We start from the raw sequence: 26,989 nt of genomic DNA on the forward strand, positions 1-26,989 counted from the left end.
GACTGAATAGCATAAAATCACCCTCATTATTGCCAATGGCTGGCACATAAAATGTCGCCAAAAATTATCAAAATTTGCAATATGTACATAACATTAAATAAAGAGCTGCAGGGGCAACACTATGATGTAGTGCTTTGTAGTTAAGTACACTGAAACATGAAAACACAGTATGCAACTGTAGGTATGATATACTTCTCAGTAAACTTATCATTCAGGCACTTTTATATTTTTGGATTATTTTCAACCTTGTCATTCTAGAAAATGTTATATTTTTCTTTAAATAGTTTCCTATGTAAGCTGAGTCTCCTTGTTACTCAAACATAGTGCCTTATGTTGTCAATAAATCTAGGAGCATTTAAAGCATCAAGAAAATAAATGAAATGCTTTTCAATTTGTTTCAGATATTAGTTTTTACTTTAGTACTTCAATTTAGAATGTAGCAAAATCATACAGCACTAAACTCTAAAATTATTTGCAAACAATAAAACAACAAGTAATGGTAGCATAATTAGAACTTTTCATATAAAATGTTGGAAGTACTCAGTGGATCAGGCAGTATCTGTGGGGACAGAAATGGATTTAAAGTTTCAGATCATTGATCTTTTATAAGAACTGGGAACAGTTTCTTTCTTTATGTTAGTAGAAGGTTCTTGGAGTCATAGAGGCACACAGTGCTGTAACAGGTTATTTAGCCCAACTTGTCCATGCCTCCCAAGTTGTTTGACCAAGCTAGTTCCGTTTGCCTCTGCCAGTTCCATATCTCTCCAAACCTTTCCTATCCATAACCATACCTCCAATCCATTCTGTTGAGAGAACAGACAGAGAAGTTATAAAAGCGAGTTCAGTAAATTAAACATTTCTCCTAAATCTACAGTATTGCCCTGCTGTTCTATAATTATGGTTGACTTTCAGTTGTAAAGTGGTAATGTTGGTATTTACGAAGAGCAGTTGGTATTTACGAAGAGCAGTTGGGATAAGCCAGATAACCACTGGTTGGTCAGTAGTGGGGAATATATTAGAAACGATTCTGAGGGACAGCATTTATTTGCATTTGGAAAGGCAAGGACTGATTACCGATAGGTCAACATGGGCTTATGATTGGGAAGTTTTCTCTCGTGAATTTGCTTGAGCTTTTTTAAAAGTTGACCAGGAAGATTGATGCAGGCAGGGTGATAGACATTTTATCCATTGACTTTAGTGAGACGTTTCGCTCCCACATGGTCGGCTTGCTCATAAGGTTAAGACATGGTATCTAAGGCGAGTTGGCTGATTGTATGGCAAGGAAGGCTTTTTGAAGACGACAACAAAACTTGTATGGAGCATTGACAGATGGAATTTAATCCTGAAATTTTCTATTTTTATCTAAGATTTCCAACATCTGAAATCTTTTATGATTTTCAAGAAGCTGAGCATCTGTTTTAGATGGATGTTCTGAGTAGTTCGATACCACCAACTGCCAAATCAATAAATAAATAGAAAACTTTCTGGTGGCTCTGTCCAAATCCATTTGTTACCCTTTGCATTCATTTTATCTGATGCTTGTGTATACTCAATTATTGAATACATAATTATTGTGTACCCTTATTGAACTGTCACCTGGTTATCTGAGGGAGTTTAATTTGCATCCAATGAAATTGAATGTTGGGATATTCCTTGGGAATTTTTACAAGTAAATGCAATAAATGAGTGGACAGTCTCCTGTTACAACAGAGCTCAGTAAGCATGTGGCTATATAAGTGCAGTCTGTGAGTTCCTGCACTCATAGATCCTCAATTGTAACAAATCATAATGCTTAGTTGCCTAAACTTGTGGGCTGAAGGGGAGGTAGGTAGAATGATCTGAGAGGAAGTTATGGAATAAAGATCAGGAAGGTGAGAGAAGGGGTTTCTTCCCAGCTGTTATCAAGAAACTGAACGGTCCTCTCTAGAATGCAGTCCTGACCCCCCATCTACCTCGCTGGAGACCTTTGAACTTTTTTAATTGGTCTTTATCGGACTTCAATGTTATATCATTTCACTAAATGTTGTACCCTTTATCCTTTATCTTTACACTGTGGACAACCTGATTGTATTCATGAATAGTTATTTTTGACTGGATAGCATGCAAACAAAAGCTTTTCACTGTCTCATTTCAAGTAACATAATAATCAATTAAACTAAACTATGAAGGGGAAGCCAGGATAGAGAGACATTGACAGAAAATATAAATGGAGAGGAAACAAAAGGAGGGAAGGGATTTGTGTTGTGTAAATGCTATTCAGTTGAACCTGGTTTCCAATTATCTTGGATTCGCTTACCAATGGATGAATATCTCAAGCCTATTAAGACCATGTAGCGGCTGATGTGCAATGACAAAATTGGAGTGGAAGCAAGTCATCTTCAATCTCAAGGAACTGCCAAAGAAAAAGAAGATAATCTGCACTAATTCTGTGTACTTTTATTAGCAACCATTCAGAAACAAGTCAAGAATGTCGTTCAGACTGAGAAGAGATGGATCTGCAAAAAAACGTATCAAATACAACATGACTATTCCTGCCAGATGCTTAACAGTCAATAACAATTATCTAATGAAAATGTATCTGATTAGAACAATGTAATGGTCCATTATAAATTTATCCTCATTTTCATCTGTTTGGTCGATTGCTTATTGTAGTTTTGAATAACTGATCTCCTGCCCTTTTGAGAAATCAACAGCATTCGCTTGGGAAAGTTAAACTGTGCAAGTATTGAACACCAAGATAGATACCTCTCCAGAAAAGAGAGCTACCTTTGTCTTCTGCAGTTCAATGTTTATACATGTCATGTGTACAGCACAATGTTTTCATGTAAAGTTGAATCTGGGTACATCTTTGATTCTGATTGTTAATGTAGTCCCTTAACCACGAGTAAACCAGCATCTCTTATAAACAAAAATAACATTGCAAATGTATTCATTTAATTTTCAAGTAAACCAATGGATATGTTGTATGTTTATTAATTGTAATTTATACTGTGAAGACAACATAACTTCAGGGTTTATGCAATAGCTGCCTTGAGCATTTTGCAGTTATCATGCTCGAATTTATTTTATCCAATAAACTTACTGCGAATCAACAACAAAAAGTAAGGAAATACAAAGCTCAGGAATTCTTTAAGTGCATTAATTATTCAAATCAATTGAAGTAACAACTCTAATTGTTAAGATCACAAAATTATTGTTATTACACCCTTGATGTCGTATGCAGGTTCAAAGAGATAAAGGGATATTGAAGAGTATGAGGATTGAACAAGAAAATGGAATAAGTTGTGAGGAGAAAAATGCTGCTGCAAAATTAAAGCATCAAATATTGTACTATTAAATATATTGAAATTACCAATAGGGAGGGGTTTGCTTCAGAAATTTAGGAACATGTTGCAGTGGATATAGAAAACCTAATCCATTTTCAGCAATGAATAGATGCCAAGAAATGGTTATAAAGAGTAATGATTACACAAAGTAATTTTATATTAGAATATATATTTGGTAGCATAACAAAGGGCCACGGGAGTTTTAATAAAGATAGAGGGCTGACAGATGTTTGCATCAAATAATGAATCATTCAGAATGATTACCAGATTGCATTTTAACTGAAGCATTCAGATGATTTAATACAACATGTAAATCCTGGTTACTTTCTACACTGTGCTGTGTAGCATGGAGTTCTAGGGCAACGTTGTCCTTTTGTTTTGCCAGTGGAGGGTACTGGAAGGATGCTGATTGATTAATGTATTGTGATTTTACTGGACAATTAACAACGTTGAAATAATTGTTGCAAGCTTATCCTGTCGTAATTGCCTGTTAATTTCTGAGGAATAACGTTAGCATATAATGATGAGCAGAGGAAATTGCAGTGTTTTAATACCATCGTGCCACATGGAAAGAAACCAATCGGCCCGTTGTGCCTGTGCCAGGAAAAGAAAAAATATATCTTTGTCGTTTTCTCTTCCAGTTACATTGGATATATTTCCTCTTAAAATAGCCATTGTCCATTTCCCTTTAAAGTAGAGCATTCTATGTTATAAGTCTTGAGAATTTATTCTTTCCGCATAACCTTCAGCTGTTTTGTTAATTAGCTTAAATCAGTAGTTACTGATCCTGTTGCCACAGGAAACATTTTGTCCTTTTTATTTTGTCAAATCTATCCTTGATTTTGAACACCACTATAAATTCTACCTTTAATCTGTTCTAACTCTGACAAAAACAACTGTCGTAAGGACAACTCTAGCTTCTCTTGCCTCTATAAGTAAATGTAGTCTTTCATTCCTGATGCCATTGTCATAAATCTCATCTGTTTCTAAGATTTTGACATTCCTTACAACCAATAACCTTCCCAGAACTGGCCACAGTATTTCATCTGGCTACAATATTCACCACTCGCACCCCTTGGTCTTCAACTCTTATTGCCATCAGCTTTAGTTACTCTCACCTTGCTTTTCTCCCCCACTTGACAAATGTGCCAATCCACCCTCCTAATCTAGATTCACCTGTTACTTGCCAGTTCTTACCCCCACTTCTTTGTCTCCTCTCTTTCTACCAGCTACCTCCCCTGCACTCCATCAGTCTGAAAAATGGGTCCTGACCTGAAACATCATCTGTCAATTTATCCCTGCAGATTCTGCCTTACCTGTTAAGTTTCAACAGTAGTTTGTCATTTGCACAAGATTCAAGCATCTGAAGTTTCTTGTCTCCTTAATTTTATCGTTTCTCCTTTCACTCATTCTTCTTACCCTACTTTCTCTTTTTCTTTCCTCTCTCTCTTCCTTTCCCTCCATGAATGGATGCATGAATGAATTAATAAGTCTATTGGCCAAGTATGTGCATATACAAGGAATGTGCCTTGGTGCTCTGCTCACAAATGACAACACAAACATACAGTTAACAATTAAGAATAAAGCATAAACACATCAAAACAATAAGGATACATCACTTCTGGAGTTCTTGTTCCCCAAGTATGGGATAGGTTTAGAAGGATATATGGATAGGATGTTTAGAGGGATATGGGCCAAATGCAGGCAGGTGGGATTAGTGCAGATGGGGCATGTTGGGCAGCGTGGGTAATTTGGGCCAAAGGGCCTGTTTGCGTGCTGTATGACTATGACCCTATTTGGTAACAAGACAGCAAATTAGAGGCAAATGATGTTATGTGGAGAATTGCTTGTCATTGACAAGGTAGATTTGTCCTTTTGCCATTAAATTAACCCAGGCTATTCAAACAATGGGAGTAGAGAGGGACAGTCAGACAGTCCTGTAGGGAGGGAAAGTATGGTGGTTGATATCCATGGTAAGGTAGTAAGCTGAATGTTGCCTATTTTGTGATCTTATCAGTTGATGTTATAACCCTCCTTGTTTATGGTCATTACTCTAATTCAGGAAGTCCTGTTATTGCTAGAGATGGTACTGAAGAAATCATTATGACATTATGCTGAGACTTTATTTTGAGGTTTTGACGTTTACTCTCAGTATTTAGTATTATTGAAATTCCATACTGCAGAAAACCAGTTTGTACAAGGAATGTTTGCACCTCAGTGAATTTATATGTATTTTATATGGTTTTACATGCCCTCGGTTTGCATTAGGTACACAATGTAGTTCTTTACCTGTGGCAAATACATGGTTTGCAACCCAAAGACTGCTAATGAGCCTGTGTATCATTTCCTCTGCCTTTGAGTATTTTATCCTATGTGACTACTTCAGGAAAGAAAACCAAATGGACTCTGTCCCACCATGCTTTTGTTGTTCATCTTGTTCGTCTCAGAGATTTCACTCATCATCATATTTTACAAAAAGATTTAGTATGCCAAACAAATTGCAATTTTCAATTCTGATAATTTTAGATTTAGATTTAGAGAAACAGGCCCTTCGGCCCACCGATCCCCGCACATTAACACTATCTTACACACACTAGGGACAATTTTTACATTTGCCCAGCCAATTGATCTACATACCTGTACGTCTTTGGAGTGTGGGAGGAAACCGAAGATCTCGGATTAAACCCACACAGGTCACGGGGAGAACGTACAAACTCCGTACAGACGGCGCCCGTAGTCAGGATCAAACCGGAGTCTCCGGCGCTGCATTCACTGTAAGGCAGCAACTCTACCGCTGCACCACCATGCCGCCTTTGGGGGAGGAAATAATGTGTGTTATGCTTAAAATATTAATGACCATGGTGTCAGCTGCAGCATTTTCACATAACAATCCAGTGATAAATACCAAATTGTTTTCACTCCCAATTGTTTGCACTTGTAGAGTGATTAGCACCAACAGGTAATCTAGAACTTACCACCTTTAAGCCAAATTTCTAATTTGTAGATTTTATGATTGGTGAAAATCCAGTTCCTAGTCCAGTAATTTCTTTGAAGCATTAATAAAGTCTATTATCAAATTCAGTGCGAACCAAATTGAAAGGGAAGAAATTTATGCTTCATATTCACAAAAGATGCATACATTTATTTAATTAGCAGTTAAAGACTTATTTAATTCGGATATTATCAGTTGCTTTGTTTAAAGCAATTTTGTCTATGTAACTGACAATGCCTTCCCCCCCCCTTAAATGAATTCACTCATCATGGTTCACTCTCGAGATAAATCCATACCTAATCCAAGCATAGAATTGAAATGGGCCAGATCACTTCCTATCCAGCGCATTATCTAGACAATATTTGGATGTCCAAGCATAAAATGCTAGCCAATTATTCATGTTTTTCATTTTTCAGCACTGAATTTTGTTCGTCATTTTCTGTTCAGTTACAGCTTCTTGTAAAACATAATTTTTCATATAATGAAGTGTTTTAATTTGCATTCAGTTGCAGCATGAACAGCCAAATGAGGTGAGGTACCACAAGTATTACAGATAGACCACATTTAATAAACGGCCTGTAGAAATCCTGATCTAAATATAATTTCATTGGCAAATGTCAAAAGTAAGGAGATTATGAGCTAATAACTTTCATTGTAAAGCAATAGTTTCATTTTAATGTTCTCTTAAAACTTTAACTATGGGTGTATTTGCTCCATATGTATTTAAAATATATGCAGGTTGCTGTGTGTTCTTACAATTTTGTCTTTGAAACCAAATAATCTAGGCATACTGTCTGTTTAAAAAATCTTTGATTCTGCATCACTTTGTAACATAAAACTGTACTGATGTAGTTAGAAAAACAACTCCAAAATACATTCACTCATATATTTATCACAGCAAAACAGAATTTAAGATGGTAATTTAATATCTGGTTTTGGATGGTGATCATGAGCATTTTACATTTTAGGATAACATTTGAACTAGTTTATTTGATTACTGCCTTGAACTTCCCTAAGAAATATTGATTTTCTCTTTGTAGTTCATCTATTGCAGAATACACAAATATTACTGATTAAAAGTTCAATTGACAATAAATGAATATTATTATATTATTATTATTATTATTGTCTGGCAACAACTGCCTTGGAACCCTGAAAATTTACTTAAAGTCCAACCAAAACTGTATGAAATTCAAATTAGATTTTAATTGTAAAATTATGTCTATTGTGTCTATTGCATATTTTATAAAACCCATCAACAAATAACATTTTTTAAAATATTTTTTTACAATTCCGCAAGCTACTACAATTATTCTATATTTTATTGATTATTAGTATTATCATTTAGCTAAGAGCTATCGTTGCTTAGAAAATGCTTAATCATAAGTCAATTTCTTCATAGTGTAGGAATCCCATTACAAGGTCTTATATTGTTGGATAAATGGTTACATTGGAATTTTTGAGGTGGCTTTCCTATAAAGATTGTATTAATATATACATTTTGTATACTTATTCAATGCTTATGTTAATATCACAGTGTTTAAATTGTCAATATAGTTTGTTGTAGTAAAATGTTGAGGCTTACTTCTGTTAAGATTTTAAAATACGAAGCGGCGTTACAGATGTCCTATTCAATGGATCTTTAGCTGTTTAGATAGAAACTTGGCTTAAATTTAACTCCATAATCTAACAACCATTGCAAGAGCTTATTAAAAAGGCCTGTACTGTAATAAAATCTAACTCTATTCTCCCTTTTTCTCTTAGGCTGCCAGGACAATGCCAGTACTTGGGTCTGCCAGTTCCTGATTACTTCAAGAAGTGGATTAATCTCAAAAAGGTACTTTGAGTAGCAGACAGTGTTTTCAAGGATGAGGTCTTAGAGATGCTTAATGGCCAATCCTATTTACATTGAAATGAGATGATGGCTCTAAGCCTGGTATTATTCGGATACTGGGAGCTTCTTCTTGTGTCACAGCTAAATAGGATATTATATACAATCTGAACTTAGAAGTTTCCCTCGTAGCTGTCTTGTAAGCATGTGTTGCCTTTGGGGTAATCAGGAAAAAATATTATGTCCTTACAATCACAGGGTTTAAGAATATTAAAATGTCCTGGCGCATATGCAGTGTTATTTTGATTGGTATTTTAACCTTTGACTAGCCTATAAAGAAATTTTCTCTTCAAGCCAATATTACATTGCTGAAATTTAATTCAGAAATCATACCAGATAATAGAAAGACAGATAATGTATGCATGGAAGATATTATATTTGGTCTAAATGCAGAGGGGCCAAGACTTTGTACTTGAATAATAGCCCAGAGTGACTTATAATCTGCTGGCGAGAAATACCTTACTGTCAGTACAGAAAGGAGAACTCTTAAATCAGGGAACAATAAAAAAAATCTTGAAAGTAAGAGGACAAAGGCACAGATCCTCCATTAACCCTTAAATTATCTAATTTTGCACTTATTTGCTAAGTTTTTCCTTCAGAACTTGCACACTTCCTTTTCCACCATCCATTATTGTATCCACAATTTTAGGTTTTATTTCTAACAACATGAATAGACTGCAACCTTTTGATATTATTAACCATCTGAACTTTTTATTTTTCGGTGTAGCTTTTGCATATAATATACAGCTCTTTTTATTTTATGTATCTATTATTTTGATAGGAGCATACTGCTTGAGTACTTCATAGACTCAATAATCAATATCAATAGACAATAGACAATAGGTGCAGGAGTAGGCCATTCAGCCCTTCGAGCCAGCACCGCCATTCAATGCGATCATGGCTGATCACTCTCAATCAGTACCCCGTTCCTGCCTTCTCCCCATACCCCCTCACTCCGCTATCCTTAAGAGCTCTATCCAGCTCTCTCTTGAAAGCATCCAACGAACTGGCCTCCACTGCCTTCTGAGGCAGAGAATTCCACACCTTCACCACTCTCTGACTGAAAAAGTTCTCCCTCATCTCCGTTCTAAATGGCCTACCCCTTATTCTTAAACTGTGGCCCCTTGTTCTGGACTCCCCCAACATTGGGAACATGTATCCTGCCTCTAATGTGTCCAATCCCCTAATTATCTTATATGTTTCAATAAGATCCCCCCTCATCCTTCTAAATTCCAGTGTATACAAGCCTAATTGCTCCAGCCTTTCAACATACGACAGTCCCGCCATTCCGGGAATTAACTTAGTGAACCTACGCTGCACGCCCTCAATAGCAAGAATATCCTTCCTCAAGTTTGGAGACCAAAACTGCACACAGTACTCCAGGTGCGGTCTCACCAGGGCCCGGTACAACTGTAGAAGGACCTCTTTGCTCCTATACTCAACTCCTCTTGTTACGAAGGCCAACATTCCATTGGCTTTCTTCACTGCCTGCTGTACCTGCATGCTTCCTTTCAGTGACTGATGCACTAGGACACCCAGATCTCGTTGAACATCCCCTCTTCCTAACTTGACACCATTCAGATAATAATCTGCCTTTCTATTCTTACTTCCAAAGTGAATAACCTCACACTTATCTACATTAAACTGCATCTGCCATGTATCCGCCCACTCACACAACCTGTCCAAGTCACCCTGCAGCCTTATTGCATCTTCCTCACAATTCACACTACCCCCCAGCTTAGTATATCGTAATATGGTATCATTTTTATTAGTTTTTTAAAAATAATCCCTTCAGACATTATTGTAAAATATTTAATACATTATTAAAATCTGTTTGAGTTCAGAATTCTACAAATACAACTGGTTCTAGGAAGCAAATAACCTGCTCTTTCATTTGAGTAACTAATAATTTTTATTGGACATATGCCCTATGGTGCATATAGCAGCCAGGTGATTAAATAATTTAAAAAAAGGTTAAATCTAATTTCAAAGGTGATTTGCTGAATTTGTGTTTTTTTTCTCTGTTCTAAATCTGACATATATGTGCAAAAAAAGAAAAAATGTTTTAAATATTTCAATAAAACAGACATCCAGTGTCTTTCAAGTGATAAGATTATTGCAGACAGGTTGCCTGACCCAGCATCCTTTTGGTGTAGGTGCAGAATTAGGGTGAAGCTGGCAGAATGATCCTGCTGTTTTGTCATTTTGAGATCAATAACATTGGCACTCCTTTCTGTCCTGCTATGACTGTAAATATCTGCTCGAGAATTGATCTGCAGCATGCCTGCAATAATGACATTAAAGAAATCGAGAAGACAATGTGAGATATTTGTTTGCTACTCAGAAGCTTGTCTAGAGTCTGAAATTTCAAGCATCAGCAGTGGCAGTTTAGGTTTCACGAAGGAGGGACAAATTGCCTGAAGTCTTACCTGGAACAGAACATTTTTTAAAGATGGGGCAGATTTAAATTGGATTTCAGCTTTATGAAATCTTTCAGTATTTCATTTCTTAAAATATTTTCTTTGGTTGTGTGATTGAAAATGACCAAGTTCTCATTGTATCATGAAGAAAGGAGATTTTTTCACTTTAGCATCTCCAACTTTCTCTTCGCAATTGCTTAACAATTTGTACAGAATAACTTGCATCTTATACTTGTAAATTATATTGTAATGTGTTTGCTTGTATTCAACACAGCTTGTGACTAAATATCTGAGTTTTGTTTTAGTAAGTGCCCCCTCCTTAACCCTACAATGTTCGTCCTTTCTCGTCAACCTTTCCTGAATATTGACTGGAGTTTGACTCTTTCGGAAAGGGTCAGCAGCTGCATAATAACGTTGAGATGATGAAAGCACTGAGCAGAGTTCTGATTAACATACAGCCAAAGGAGATAAGAGAGAAGAGCTTATGTGTCACTTTGCAGATGGTAAGCATCTGTTTTGACTGCAAATTTGTAACAGTGAGATCTAGGAATTGCTTAGGCAAGGGGTAGAATTTGTCAATAACTTGATGTTCACTGCATACATAGCCAGCAAGCCGGAAAGAGAACTGTACAAATCCCAAGTTAATCTCTTACAACTTGTTTTCTTGTCAGGATAGTGATCAAAAGGTTGTAGATGGTGTTTATATTTAAAATTACATCATATGTGCTAATCATCGCAAGGCACATTTAGATTCATACAATGTGAATAAATATAATTGTCTAACCAATTCAGATACATAGATCGTTCCCTCATTCTCCCCCTCATTTTGTCACTTGTTCTTGCTTTCTTTGTCCAACCACTTACCCATCAGTATATGATCAGTAGACCTATTGTGCTGAAATATTTAATAACTACTCAATAATTTGTTTTTGAGATGCATTTAAAAATATATATTAGAGAAGATTAATTTGATGAGCAGTGATGGTTAAAAGAGAACCCAAATCTACTCAAATCTACTAGGAACAAAGAATGGACAGTTTGGCATATGTGGGAACGGTGATGTCAGTAATGTCATTGTCCAAAGGAGATTGCCATTTTGAAGAGTAATGAGAACTGTACTTTTAAAACATTGAAGATTTGAAGTTAGTTTAGGTTGGCAAGGGCAGGAGTGATAGGTTACTGGTACGATGAAAATAGCATGAGATAGCATGAATGCAGCAACATTTTAGATGTAGTGAAACTTAAAGATGGGAAATGATTGAAAACCTAACAGTACATCATTGTAGTAATTTAATATCTTCATATGATATTATTTTGTGAATTGCCTTGCTTCAATATTATCCTTTTAAATGCACCCGTCAAAGATTATACAGCAAGCTTCTCAAGCATTTATTTGCTATCATCATTACCACTTGTTGTTAGGCTGATAATTTTGCAATCAGTTTCGCCAATCAGAGCAGTGTGCTCTGCTTTCTTATGTTGTGTCCACTGGCTTAAAGCTGTTTCTGTCCCTTTTGCGAAACGGAGCAGTATGTTTCGCCCAAAAAATAAGTCAATATGAATTTGTTTCAGGACATGAAGTTTATTATGCATTAAAACCAATCATTTGTATTCAAATATATGACGAGTGCCAAGGTTGAGATTTCTTTAGCAAAAGAATATACAACATTGGTCCTGTTTGTAACTCGAGGTAAGTGTATAGCAAGATAAGTTGGAGTTGGAATATTATGTCTGCCTCTGGAAATGAGGACATGAACCCTGACTTATTCTCAGAATTACTGCACAACTTCTCATTCCATCCTCATTTCTGAGTATGCATATGCAAAAACTTACCTTGGGCGCTTGCTCTTGTCATATGCTCAGTTGAGTGTGTTAACATATTGAAGAGTTTGATGCTAATAGCCTTCCTGCAAGTAAATAACCTAATTGATTTTAACTGGCCACCTACTACACTTTCAGACAGTAGTTAAGGTAATTCATACGTAAACTCAAATATTTGTGCATATTGAAACATTATTGATTATTTGACTCAATGCATACATTTTTAGCTGATACTATAAAAATTCCTATATGTGTTTTTGTCATTCCTATTTTTTCTATGCTAACTACCAACTTGAGGATTTATTTGGTTTGGGCAATGCAGCTTTGTTATCATGTTCAAAAATCATTTCTGTTAGAATGTTGTACTCAACTAACAAAGTTAAATGGGAGAAATAAATATTTTTCACATTTAGCGTTTGGTACTGACAACAGGTATCTTGTAGTCAATGCACAGCGATACTTTGTATTTTACGCAGTGTGTTCATGATGTTGTAAATCACCATGGGATAGGCACTGAGGAGAAACTGTTTTAAAGGAATATAAAGTTAACATATAGGAAGAAAAGTGTTGGAGATGTATTTTGATGGAGCTTTTAAAGAAGGTGACACAAGAGTAAGAGAAATATCAGAAAGTAGAAACAGGACAGTTGCAGGCCAGTGGCAAATTGTTGCAATAATAGGTGTTAATTCCAACCTTAAAATAAATGGCAATCTACTGCACTATTGTATTCTTTCTATTTTCCACAGCACCCAATATTCGCGCTTGTAAGTTATCTTTTTGCTATTTACTCTTGAGACTAAAATCCAATTTTAATCAACGATACAGCCTGATAAAGGATACATGGTATTTGCAAAATGATTACATGACATTAATTGTTTTGCTATGCATGTTCCTAGAACAACGTTTCATAACGATGCCATGACATAACATTGCATCTTGCATCTTTTAATTTTAATTTCCTTATTAGTATTTCAATGGAAATGATTTGAAGAGACTGGATACTTTATTTTTAGGAAAAAATGGCTTGTTTTGGTGATATTCACAAACCGTCCTAAGGTATTTTAATATAACAATGTGGTTTGTCAGATTTTCCCTGTGATGTGTAAATCAACAGTAATGGAGTGTTTCTGCCATTGACCAGTAGCTTGAATCTGAGCTGGAATGACATATTTTGAATGATGCATAAGAATTGAAAAGGGTGCAGTTGGGAGCTGAATTATGAAGAAATAGTTTATAATTCTAGTGCATAACCTTAGTTTTCTAATTCCTTATCTTAAAATTAATAGTTGTATATGTCAAAACAATCTGCTTATGATCACTCATAGTGGGAATGATATGAATTGTTAAGATTTAGAACAATTTATATCATAGTTAATAAATCAAGATTGTACATGCAGCAAATAGCAGTATGTAAACAAAAAAATAAATAAAAAGATAATTAAGGGGTTAAAAAGGCTTAGTGTGATAAAATTCTATACCCTAATAATTGAAACCTGAGTTATTTTAAAGGCTTCCCTCCAAATAGCTGTCGAGAAGATGCACAAGGTTACATACTGGAGTGGTTGACTTCAAGCTGATTTAAAGGACTCTGCAATTGTCTGCTGCTTTAATCATCTTTTTGTCCTATAGCCATAACAGATTTATTTTAAAGAAGGTTAGTTAAGCGGTTCATAATGGGGATAAGTGGTGAGTCAAAATAAAAGATACACAATTTAATAACTAAAGCTCTTCAGATAAAGACCTGTTCAAAGTATAAAGAAGGTTCTATACCCTAATAATAGTATTTTGACAGCTATTGAATCTTGCATAGTTTGCCAGAGGACTAGTAGAAGTCACGAGGCCCTTCACTGTGCTGAGTTTAAAAAATTGCTTTTGTCTTAAATATGGCTTTTAGCTTTCATGTCTCGTTGCAGCAATTAGTGGAATTGCTGGAATGGTAATTAGATTTAGGTTGAAAAAAGAAAAAAAAAGTGAATGTTTGAAAGTAAATCTGTTTTGTCATTCTGCACATAAAATTACTAAATCATATAGAATGTAAAGAGGCCATTCAGCCTCGCATGTCTGCACCGACAATTGAAGTAGATGGTCACACATAACATATTATTTTGTCAATTATTTTAGATTACCCTTTTGTTCTTGAATAAACTGCCAGAGGAAACATTTTCTCCTTTCCTGCTTTATCAAGATCTCCTATAATTTAGAAAATAATATCCTTCTAGTAGACGATATATCCTAAATACCATGATGGCATTTAAATGGATTTTAGATAGGTACATGGATATGCAGGGAATGGAAGGATGTGGATTATGGGCAGGCAGATAAGAGTTGGTCTTAGCCTCATCATGTTTCACACTGACATTGTGGGTCGAAGAGCCACAATGAGTTCTATGCTTTATGACATCGTAAGGAGAAAAATCTTGATTTCTGCAGGCTCTCTACATAATTCAATTCCTCAATGCAGGTATTTTCTGGAAAAACACCTCCGCTATTGAACCACACATTAACAAGTACAGTATAACTACAGTTATTAATTTAATGTTATATATTAATATCGTGTATTGTTAATATCTAATATTGATAAATCTAGATTAATACAAAGCTATGACTGAATTCAAAATAACAATTCATTCAAATAATAATTGAAAATTAAAAACCTGCAAATGCAGGAAATCTGAAATAAAAGCAGATTTTTCAAGAAATATTCAGCATGTTACATAGCGTCTGTGGAGGAAGTAACTGAGCTAATATTTCATCTTGGTGGCCCTTCCGACCAGGACTACTGATCAAGGGTTGTTAATCTGAAATATTAAGTTTGTCTCATCACAGATGATGCCTGACCTAATGAGTATTTCCTGAACTTTCTGTTTTAATTTCTTCATACAAATTGATTTAATCCTTACTTAAATCATCAAGTATATTACTACAGGTGGCACGGTTGCCCTATGTTGCCTCAGCTCCAGCAACCTGGGTTTGATTCTAATCTCCAACGCTGAGTAAAGTTTGCATGTTTTCCCTGTGTGAACTTCCTCTGGGAGCTCGGCTTCTTCCTATGTCACAAAGATGTGGATTTGTTGGTTAATTGGCCACTATACATTGTCCCTGGTATGTAGGTTGGTGTGATGGTAGAATCTGGGGTAATTTGTCTTGTATATGTAGGATATGTATAAATGGGTGCTTTATTCGATGTAGACTCCGTGAGCTGAAAGGGCTGTTTCAATGCTGTAACTCTTTTTTTCAAAAGGTTACATTTTGTTCTTTAAATTTGTTTTCTATGTAGTGCATACAGGTATTTTACATTTTTCCTGGCTTGAATTTTTCGCTAAACATGGATATTTTAAATAAAGTCATATCTTACTTTTGGATATAAACTAAGCTGAGTTATATGGATTAAATATTATTATGCAAAGTCCTCCATTAAAGGTCACTGCTTCAGACTATTGCAGCACTTCAACCAGAAAATAATTTGTAAAATGCAGTCACTCAGCAAAAGGTGATAATAATGAAGTCGGGAATGCATAGGGAAGCAGACTGCAAACACAATATGATAATAATGGGAGATTTTAATTCTCACACGGACCTGGAGCAGCAGAACAGTTTTAATTGGTATAAGCAATAGATATCGCTGTTTCCAGAACTAACTAGGGTACATATTTACTGGATTTGGTGATAGGCAGGTAGCCAGAGTTAACGAACAAGGGAAGATTTTGCAAAAAAAAAGTTGTTTGTTTTTGAGAAGGAGAGCCGAAACCAGGGTTCTACTTTAAGTAAGGCACACTTGAAGGCGATGAGAGATTAATTAATTTTAATAAACTAGACAGAAGTGCTGATGGATAGGCACTTAGACCTAGAGTGAAAAATATCAATTAAGCACTTGTAAACCTGCACATACCCCTAGAAGGCAAAGGCTGCACTTGACTAGTTAGCTTGCCCTGGTAAGCAATAAAAGGAAAAGCCTTAAAAAATGCAAGCAAAAGTGGAAATCCAGCAGCCTGAGGGATATAAAAAGCAACAGATCAGTTGCAAGAGAAAATAAGTCAAACAAAAAGTGGACATTTGAACATTGAAGGGAATAACGGTACAAAAAATAAAGATAATGAAGGGTAAATGGGAATCTGTGCTCTTTAAAGTGAGACAGAGGCAAAAATATCATGGATAACTAGTTGGAACTGACAATTCAGTGCATTTTATCTATTTTCACAGTGGCAGGAAAGGACAAAGTATCAATGCTGCAATAAGATCTAAAATGGCAAGAAGTGAAATGTAATATATTAAAAATGAAGACTTGCTCCTTGCCTTTCGTGACTCTCACCTGTTAAGGGCAGCCACACTCACCTAACTGCATGATCTTTGGCATCAAGAAGCCCTGGGAAAGCTGAAATCAATGGGCATCTGACCCCAAGGGCACTGCTGCAGTCCTCAGGGTTATTTCCCTACCCCAATCATTTTCAGCTGCCCTTTCAACTGCTTCATAAGCTGGTTGCTGATGATTTCACAATTTTTGATTCCATTCATAATTCTTCAGAAAAAGAATCAGAGAATGCCTGCTGGCGGTAAAATGTGGATAAGGTTCTGACCTGGTCAAGACTTGACATATCACATTCATCCATCAATGATGCCATGCAATTACCACCTTCAATATGAAAAAGTCTTACTCCCAACGCATGACATTCAGTAACAATACCATTACCAAGACCCCTGCAAATAGCATCCTTGGGTTTATATTGAGCAATTATTCAACTGCATTGGCTGTATTAATATTGTGGCTACACGAACAGGTCAGGGGATGAGCATCATGAGACAAGTGGCTCGCACCTCAGAACCTTTATGCCATCTACAAGGCGCAAGTCAGTAGGATGGTGCAATACTTCAATGAGTGTTCTCCAAAGAAACTTAGAAGCCTGTGACTCCTCAGGGGAAAACCTGGTTGATTAACATCGGTATGGGAAGACAACGATATGGCTGCAGTAGGTAAAGGGGATGGCTGCTTGGGGTTAACTTGACCCAATACAGCCCAACAGCAATCTCAAGTTGCTGGATCTAGTGCCCTGTTGCAAACCAATATGTAGATTCTGCATGACAACCCGAGACATAGATAAGGTAGACGGTCAGAACTTTTCCCCCATTGTGGAATTATCAAATATGAAAGGGCGTAGCTTTAAGGTGAGGGGAAAAGTTTAAAGGAGATGTGCAGGGCAAGTTTTATAGACAGAGGTGGCTGAAACCTAAGCTTATAGATATATGTATGACTATGCAGGAAATAGAGGGATACAGAGCACATGCAGGCAGAAGAGATTACTTTAGTAGACATCATCACATTCGGCACAGACATCGGCTGAAGAGACTGTTCCTGTGCTGTACTATACTGGTCTATATTCTGAGTTTCCTAACCATCCTAAAAACTCTCCAGACAAGAACAAGCTAGATGTACTGACAAGGAAATTAGGGCCTTAGCTGCTTATATGATGTAATATGAGATGTGTACATGATCATGCATATGACCCAATAATGTTGTTAAATACAAATTAAATATTTAGCTTAACCTTGTGTATTCATACTTGCCATATATTAGGAAGCCTATAAAAAGGTTTTTACTGCGGTTCAGATAGCATATTTGTTCACATTGATGAATAGTTCCTCTGGTCGCTACCATGAATAAAGTTTTCTAAAGACAATACTGGACTCCACATGGATTACTTACCTCCTGCAGCACCCTATCCCACAGCACTGTGCAACATCTGCAAAATACATTGCCGTTACTCACTGAGGTTCCTCCAACAGCATCTTCCCTACCCACCAAGTAACCAAGGACAGCAGGTTCAGAGGAACACCATCATCTGCAGTGTACCCTCAATGCCACGCACCATATTGACTCAGAAACATTTCACTGTTCGCTTTTAATCATCGGGTCTAAATGTTGAACTTCTTACCCGCAACACTGTTTTCAGGAAAGTGGTTATTCACCACCTTCTCAAGGGAAATTAAAGAAGGGCATAAATACCGATTTTGCTGCTGACACCAACTTGTTGAAAAATCAATTCAATAAAAATTCTTAAACATTTGTAATTAATGTATGTCTGTAATGATGACCAGTTTTCACATAGTAAGTTCCCACAAACAGGATAATAATGATGAGCAGACGACCTATATTTTTGAAGTAAATTCAGTTGATGAATAAATATTGGGCAGGGCACTGGATATATTCCCTTTAGGAAAGAATGGACACAAAGTGCTGGAGTAACTCAGTGGGTCTGGCAGCATCCCTGGACGTAGAGTATAGTCCCTTTGTTTTTTTTCCATGTTGTGCATTGGGACCTGTTACATCAATCTGAGTGAACAGTCAGGAATTTGCCTTAACCTGAAAGATAGCATTTGCTCAGTAGTGCACCGGAGGATCAGTTTGAATCTTTGGACTGAGACGTGAAACGCAAAATTATTGACTCACAAACTTAACTAACTGAGTCTTAGCTGGCAATTGTAATTACGGAGGAACTAATAGAGCATTTCCTCCATCTGAAAGGCAGCAATCTACTCAGATATGCCGACCCTTACTCACCTAACTGATTGAAATCTCATGGCACCCAAACATAGTCTGGACTGCAGGGGCCAGTGCCTGCGCCTTATACTCACTGTGGCACCTCCAATCAACTGAGTGGTGGTTTCCCAGCAGAAGACTGCACAGGAAAGAATGTATCCCAGTTCACATTTGGAAACTAAAGTCCCTCATTATAACTGTTCTTTTTCCACTTCTCAGTAAGGTCTTTGCGTGTTTGCTCCTCTATATGTCTCCAAGAACTATAGAACACAGCCAGTAGTGTAATGTTTCCCTCCCCCTGTTTCTTATCTCTAACTAGATTCTAACTTTGACCTCTGTCGTTGCATTCTGTAATCTTTAATGCCCAATCCTGCCCTTTTTTTTAGCCAAATTTATACTATGGCCACATCATATTTCCAAATGGCATCACGTTCAGTACAAATATTGTGGGCCAAAGAGGCCGTTCTTGTGCTGGACTGCTCTATGTTCTATGACAATCTCTATTTGTAGTTCAACCCTTTTTTACAAAACTGTTCCTACAATAAACCAAATGTATTTGTTATTTCACTTTCATTTCATTAACACCTGTAAACGCTACATCAAATTAAACCTGTGTGTGAACTGTTTCCCATTTCTTTTGTTTATTCCCCATTAATTTTATAACTTTCCCTTTCTTTGCTGGTCCATTATTATGGGTTTATGCTCTAACCCTTCCTAATACGTTCTGGGTATCAAATCCATATCATTGCTTAGCACTATTGCCTTTTTCTTCACCTTCTCAGACACCCTCTTATCTGAATCATTATTTCCAGCACAGCTTTTCTCCCTTCCAATTCTACCATTCCAATTCGACCCAACCCACTGCCAAACTAATTTAAACCCTTCCAAACAGTATTACCATATTCATCAATGAGTATATTGGTCCCATCCCTATTGAGCTGAAACCCTTCTGGCTTTCAGAGATCCCATCTCCCAGAAGCCATCCCAGTACTGGCAATTCCATTCAACTCTCAGTACTGGTAATAATTCTGTGATTTCTATATTTTGGAATTCTTGCTTTACAACCTGTTTTTTAGCAGGACTCTTCTTGCGTTTGAGGCAACAGAAGTTATGAAGCTGTTTCTGCTGTCTCTGTCTCTGTTTCTTGTCGTTCGCCTGACTGAGGTCAGTTGACAGGGCTCACCACGGGGAGGTCGACAACATGAGCCCCTAGCAGGACTCTAAACTCTGCCTGCAAAACCTCATGGCTCTTTCTACTCATGTCTTGATATGATTTTCTCCTTAACAACTAGAGAACAAAGTTAGGAAAAAAGCAGTTTAAATGATCAGTTTCTAACAAGAACCCTGGTGCCAGGGTTCAAGACATCACGGACCGGCTTCAGAACATCCTAGCGAGGGAAGGCGATCAACCGGAAGTAGTTGTGCATGTGGGCACGAACGACGTCGGGAGGAAGAGGAAGGAGATACTGCAACGTGAGTTTAGAGAGTTGGGAAGAAGACTGGGAAGTAGGATGTCGAGGGTGGTTATCTCTGGACTGCTACCTGTACCTCGTGCTGGTGAGGGCAGGAACAGAGAGATCGGGGATATGCTTGTATGGCTGAGGGGCTGGTGCAGGGAGCAGGGATTTCGATTTCTAGACCACTGGGATCTCTTCTGGGGTAGGGGTGACCTGTACAAAAGGGACAGGTTACACCTTAACAGCAGGGGGACCGGCATTCTGGCAGGCAGGTTTGCTAGTGCTACACGTGTGGCTTTAAAGTAAGGTCAGGGCCAATTGTGACCGGTGTGAGAGAGGAGGTGAATACCGAAGTTAAAGTGTTGTATTTAAATGCGCGAAGTATAAAAAATAAAGTGGATGAGCTTGAGGCTCAGTTAGACATTGGCAAATATGATGATGTGGGAATTACAGAGACATGGCTACAAGAGGACCAGGCCTGGGAACTGAATATTCAGGGGTACACAATGTATAGAAAAGACAGACAGGTGGGCAGAGGGGGTGGGGTCGCTCTGTTGGTAAGGAATGATATTCACTCCCTTGCAAGGGGTGACGTAGAATCAGGAGATGTAGGATCAGTATGGATAGAAATGAGGAATTGTAAGGATAAAAAGACCCTAATGGGAGTTATCTACAGGCCACCAATAGTACACGAGATCTTATTTTCTTAACATGTTTCAGGTTATCTGTTATTTGTTTGGATTGTTGCTCACTGACACCGATGATTTCCCAGACTAACTATGGATATTTTTTAAACAAATAATGGTTAGTTACAAATTTAACAGGCGATAATTATAACAGCATGTTTGGCGAGTGCTACAACAATTTGTGGTAATTTTGTGTATTCATTTAACCAGGTTTATCAAGTTGAAATCTACAAAGAATCTAAATTTTGCATGCTTTATTCAAGGACATAAATAACTTTATTCAAGGACTTAAACAAACAGGGAAAACGACCAGAATAATTATACCTCAAAATAATCAAATTTTAACTTATTACTACTTTGACCTTAAATTATTCAACTTAATACTTCCTAATTGAAATTATTATGAATTGTGTTCACTCCCTTGCTCTTTCTTTCACTCCGCTTTCTTCTTTTGTCTCTTTTACCTATTTATCACAGTGTGAAGGTTGAAAGAGAGAATATTAATCTGTAAAAATGAAGGCTGGCTTAGTCATATGTATCCTATACTGGAAGGCTGTAATGATGGAAGGATTCGCTCCGTCAGCAAGGTTCGTGGGTTTGATAAATGTGTAGCATTCGGTACTGATTCTCATATTCTCCTGAAAGCTGTGCTTTGATTGCTGGGGCATGGTTTTTTCAGATCTTACAGGAGACCTGCGCCATTCTTCCCTGAACAAGAGCAAAAGCCAAGGGTAAATAAGGGACAAATTTGCCCTGTTTCATTTAACGCCGCAGTCTCCTTTCAACTTCTTAAAATAAATCTTTCTGCACAACTATATTTAAAATAAGCATTCTGTAGAACAAACGAGCTGCTGTAACTCTACAAATGTGGAAGGTAAATGAAAATCAAACTAGAAATTATCTGCACGTGTTTGTGTAATGAGTGTGCAGTAACTTTCTAATCTTCAGAGACCATCTGGAAAGCACCTGCCAAATTCTGTATCTCATCAGTCTGATTGGCTGTGGGTCAACAGAGTTTTATTCTTCGTTGATTGATTTGGTTTGTCAATTTCTTGATCAGGATTCAGTGCTTAACTATGATTTGACAATTCCTTAAAGTGAAAATGGGAGAAACATTTAAAAATGTTGTTTTGCATATTGCTAAAGCTGAAAATCTTTAGCTTTAGTAAACTTGATTTCCTTGTTTGCCTTTTTTTTTACAATGCCTTTCGAGGAAGCAGAACATATAGTAAAGCAATTCAAGTTGGACGTTTCTAACCTTAACAAGAATATAACAATGTGTAAACTGATTTTTTTTTCCATTTTGTTAATATGTGTATAGGGTATGCTAGCTATACCTATAATTGTTAATGATCATATGTCTGTGAAAATGGTTATAATTTTAATGAACCTCAAATATGAATGTCCTCGATTTGCCCTTTATCCTCTGATTCTGACAACTTTGCACTCAGAGTTTCAGATGCAGCAGAAGCAGTCAATTTTCTGATCTTTTAACGGTATTTTTTTGTAGTTTTATTCTCACTGAGTTTATTTTGTAGTTTTGGTCCCTTTAAATGGATTTTAATCGCCAAGTATATGCTGAATCATAAATTGAGAAACTTGCCCAACTGCATATCCTTAAACATGCCCTGCCAAATGTACACAAATGATTGTTGAATGAGCTGAAACTTAAATTCTTAGACAGATATAAGAAATAGATGAGTATAGCTTTAACGCTTCCTCAGGCCCCAAATGATTATGATGATTTATGCTCATTTATGCCTTTTTTAAGTTTTCTCTCCTGATCTGATAAAGATAATTGGGCAAAACTTGACATGTTCAAATTGGGTGAAACAATAGATGAATTTTCAAGTTTGATTTTTGGATTACACCCGCAGAGGAAATTAAATGAATGAGCTGGTAAGAATGGATATATTTTTCAATAATTGCCATAGTACCCGAAGTCACTGTATCTGTAACAAAGCAGGTACAATAAATATCTTTCATAACATTAGCAATTTATGTGATTCTTTGCCGAAGGAATTTTTATAGGAGTCGCATGAAAAATACTAATTTCTCATAAGGCCCTTTATGTCAAATGGTCTGCAATTCTGATTAGTTATAGAATTTCTGAGATAAATTAACAGGTGCAACAATTTGCAAAGGCCTTTGAATGTAAGATACCTGATTTGACTTTTTATTACATTTATACAGCTTGATTTAAACAAGTAAATGTTATATACTCGATAAGATGAGCAAAATTTTACAAACCATAAAGATTAATTTTTAAAGGCAATTTTTTGATTAGAAAGGTTAAACTATAAATGTCCATATTTGACTTTTGTAGCAATGTGCAAGCATTCCTTCAATATTCACATAATAATCAAAGCTATATTTTTAGCAAAAAACGTTTGAGACCTTGACCACATTAGCATTCTTGGGTGCATTACAGAACTCAAAATGCGTGGCAGTTTGAAATGTTGGCCTATGTGTAGCATATCATCACACGTTAACAAAAGATCAAAATAACTTCAGAAAATACTTTTACACAGCACATTTAAATTAGCAAAACATCCCAAAACACTTCATGCGGACATTATAAAACAAAATATGACACTGAGGAACATGACATACTTGCACTTGATCAATGGATGGTTTTACTGAAAGAGTGAAGTAGAAAGGTTTAGGAATGGAATTCCAGAGCTTAGTGTCTTAATAGCACAAGTCATGCTTGCCAATTGCAGAACAATTAAATTTGTGAGCAAGCAAGGAAGATTGAATTTCGGCAGAGTGCTGCAGTTGAAACAAATTAGTGGGAGGCATATACCAGAGTTTTGGGTGATCTCAAGTTATGGAGGGTCGGAGGAAATAAATACATTTTAACTTTTCATGTGTATCATTTTGTATGAGCCAATTTGTGCTTCTATTGTGTTCATGAGGAAAGCCTTTTGTCCTTTTTTTGGTTAAGTATTTGTATCAATTTAAATATCTGTCATTCAATAATCCTGCAATTATTGTTTAATAATATTCAAAAGATGGAATATGATGTTAACTTGGTTTATTGGAAAAAATTGTAGCGGCATTCTAAACCTCGTGTTTATCTATTATGATAATGCTATTGCATGATTACTGCAATATGGAAAAAGTGAGTGATATGATTATCATGGGCTTAATATCATATGATATATCATCATATCATTACATTTTGACAGTCCTAATTGAAAAACACTTATTGTAGCTTGAGGCCAGATTTCATTCAAACAAAAGCACCTCTAGGGAGTGTAGTTAACTAAAAAACAGTATCTCTGAAAGAAAATAACCCCTTATGTTTTGTTCAGCACTCATATTTGCTAAGAAGATACATATTTAATATTTTAAAAATCTCACTTCCATCTGATTTTTTTAAAATATTCTATTAATTCAAAATATATTTGCTAAAATCCTTTTTTTACTGGGCTAGTTTAGGGCATATAGAGTTGTGTTCAATGGTAATAGCACAATGATATAAAACAGTTTGCCAATTATAACATTATAAACATAAACATTTGTTCTTGCTCCTTCCTGTGATCTTTTCATACCTTGTGCTTTAAGTATGTTTCTACTCTGCTTTAAGGTCAGTGCCATAGCAGATCACATGCAGGAAAATTCATGAGAACAGATTGGAGATAATTTTACAAAATGCTTTTCCCTTTCTCTTTATGGGATAATGACAATGTACCATTCTATTTCCTCTGCAACAATTGCTGAGCTTAGAATTATAGACTAAGGCGAGATTATTACATGGATTAGAAGTAGGCTGCCTAATAATGCTCTCTTTAAAATGCATCCAACAACAATGATCCACTTCTAAAAAGCATTGAGAATTAATGGGATAATTGGAAGTGAAGAATATGAAACGGATGTATTGGCAATGCAGAATATTGTTCTTCAGAGTATTGCAGGGCTCTGTTCTAATTTTTCATATGTTATAAATGTCTAGAAGAGAATATCAGCATATACATCCATAATAAAAACTGTAGAAGTTTGTAGAAGAACATAATTAATATGTTGAAAGATGGAGAAAAGCTTTGCAAGGTTCTGCATTCTTTTCTTGCAGGCAGGTGTAGTTGGTTGCAAGATCAGCAATTTGTATTTATGTTTACATAGCGTCGCCTAAATTGTCATGTAGTGCTTCACATTTACCTGGCTTTTATATGGTGGATAAAATTGATCACCATAGTTTTTGTTGAAGCTGGTGGGGGTTGAGCGGGAGAGGTGGAGAGAGAAAAATAACTTTTTTTTAAGGGAGAGAATTTCAGAGGTTTTATTATGTTACCTGAAGCCACAGCTGCCAGTGGCTCATGTAGTATAATGTAAATAAATGCAAAGTAATGTATTGAAGGATAGGACATTGGCAGAGGATTACAAAATTAATAGAAAAAATATTGACCGAGGATCTTGGGGTCAGGATGAAGAAATCTTGCAAGTCATCATCCTGTGTTTGGCAGCTATTTAAAAAAGAATTTATGAACTTTAATGAAGAGGAAAGGAGAGAAGATCAAGGGACATAATCCTATCATTTCAGAAATATAAGGGATCCAATTAGAATATTGTGTGCAGTTTGGAATCTGTTTTGTGGAGTCATCAGTGTTTCATCAAACATCTCTGTCTGGCCTGCAACATATCTTCCCACCTCATTATTTCTGGCAAAGCAGAAAAGTAGTGATGGTGAATAGATTAACTGCTTTTGTTCTTTGGCATAGGTAATGATTTTAATTTTAATCTTTATGGGAACATATTTTGAGTTCTTCACCTTTTTCGTTGCACTTTTTTTAAAGATCGAGGTTGTTTTCAGCTTAGTAATTGTGTGAAATGATTATTAGGGCTGAAGATTTTTTATTGCCTTATCACAATAAAACAGATCTATGTTCATGAGTTTATAGTGTATCTGGTTACCATACCTAAACTCTGGCAGCAATGTTAATTGTGCTGGTGAATGATATTAAACTGTTAGTAGTAAACCTGTTTTTTATTCTCCCTATTTGTGACAATGCAAAACAAATATTCAAAATTTGATATGTATGTATTTGTTGCAATCTGGTGTTCTCCTTCAAACAACAGCTACTGTTGGAGGAGCCAAATGAGCATGAATGTATTGAGTTCTTAATGACGAGGCTACTGAGATTAAAGGCCATATCATGCTGGCTAGTAGCTTCTGGTTCCATTGGAAATGGCTAATGGTTAGATGCTTGCATCGGACTACATCACTAATCTGGATGAGTGGTGCCAGAAAGGAAAAGCCGAGGGACTCCTCCATTTAACTCCACATGCACAGAATCCAATACTTCCCATGGTTCAAATATCAAGGCACCATACCTGACTTACTCTTGCATTGACAGAATAGTAACACCTGAAGTGAAATTCTGGATGCAATGCACATCTAGTTGTATGATTTTTCAGAATGGAGAATTGACACAGAAACACTGACACCATTTATTTGAATGGGATCAGCAAACCATTGGAAAATAAAAAGTCCCTTACCTTATTGTACTTTATCTTAAATTTTTTTAAACAGCTAACAAATCATTGTGTTTTAAAATTTATTTTTTTATTGCATAAATTCAATTTAACAGATTTGTCTCTAACTATTAGAAACATTTAAGAGCTACTAAAGATCCTCTTTCAGACTTTGACAGCTTGTAATCCATCAAAGGCTGTCATGGAGACTTTGGGTGTGGCCTTGTAATTCACTGGCTGAGGCCTAATTACATTATGAAGCCCATTCAACTTGGGCAGATGCCTCCAGCAGACCATGTCCCTGCAATATACTCATAATTTTTCAGCAGCTGAAGGTCAGTTCTTCAGTCCTTGACACCTGGAAAACATGTGCAAAAATGCAGCAAGTG

The 26,989-nt window shown here is 36.3% G+C and overlaps 1 protein-coding gene across 1 annotated transcript in view; it reads left to right on the plus strand.

Moving 5' to 3' along the window:
- LOC144598366 (ERI1 exoribonuclease 3-like) overlaps positions 1 to 26,989 on the plus strand; it is a 272,324-nt gene that overhangs the window by 52,921 nt on the left and 192,414 nt on the right. The window contains exon 6 of the mRNA XM_078408446.1: positions 8,083 to 8,155. Coding sequence (XP_078264572.1) covers positions 8,083 to 8,155 — 73 coding nt within the window. The remainder of the gene's footprint in view (positions 1 to 8,082; positions 8,156 to 26,989) is intronic.

The sequence above is a fragment of the Rhinoraja longicauda genome, chromosome 11 (genome assembly GCF_053455715.1).
Source record: "Rhinoraja longicauda isolate Sanriku21f chromosome 11, sRhiLon1.1, whole genome shotgun sequence".
NCBI classification, from domain to species: Eukaryota; Metazoa; Chordata; class Chondrichthyes; order Rajiformes; family Arhynchobatidae; genus Rhinoraja; species Rhinoraja longicauda.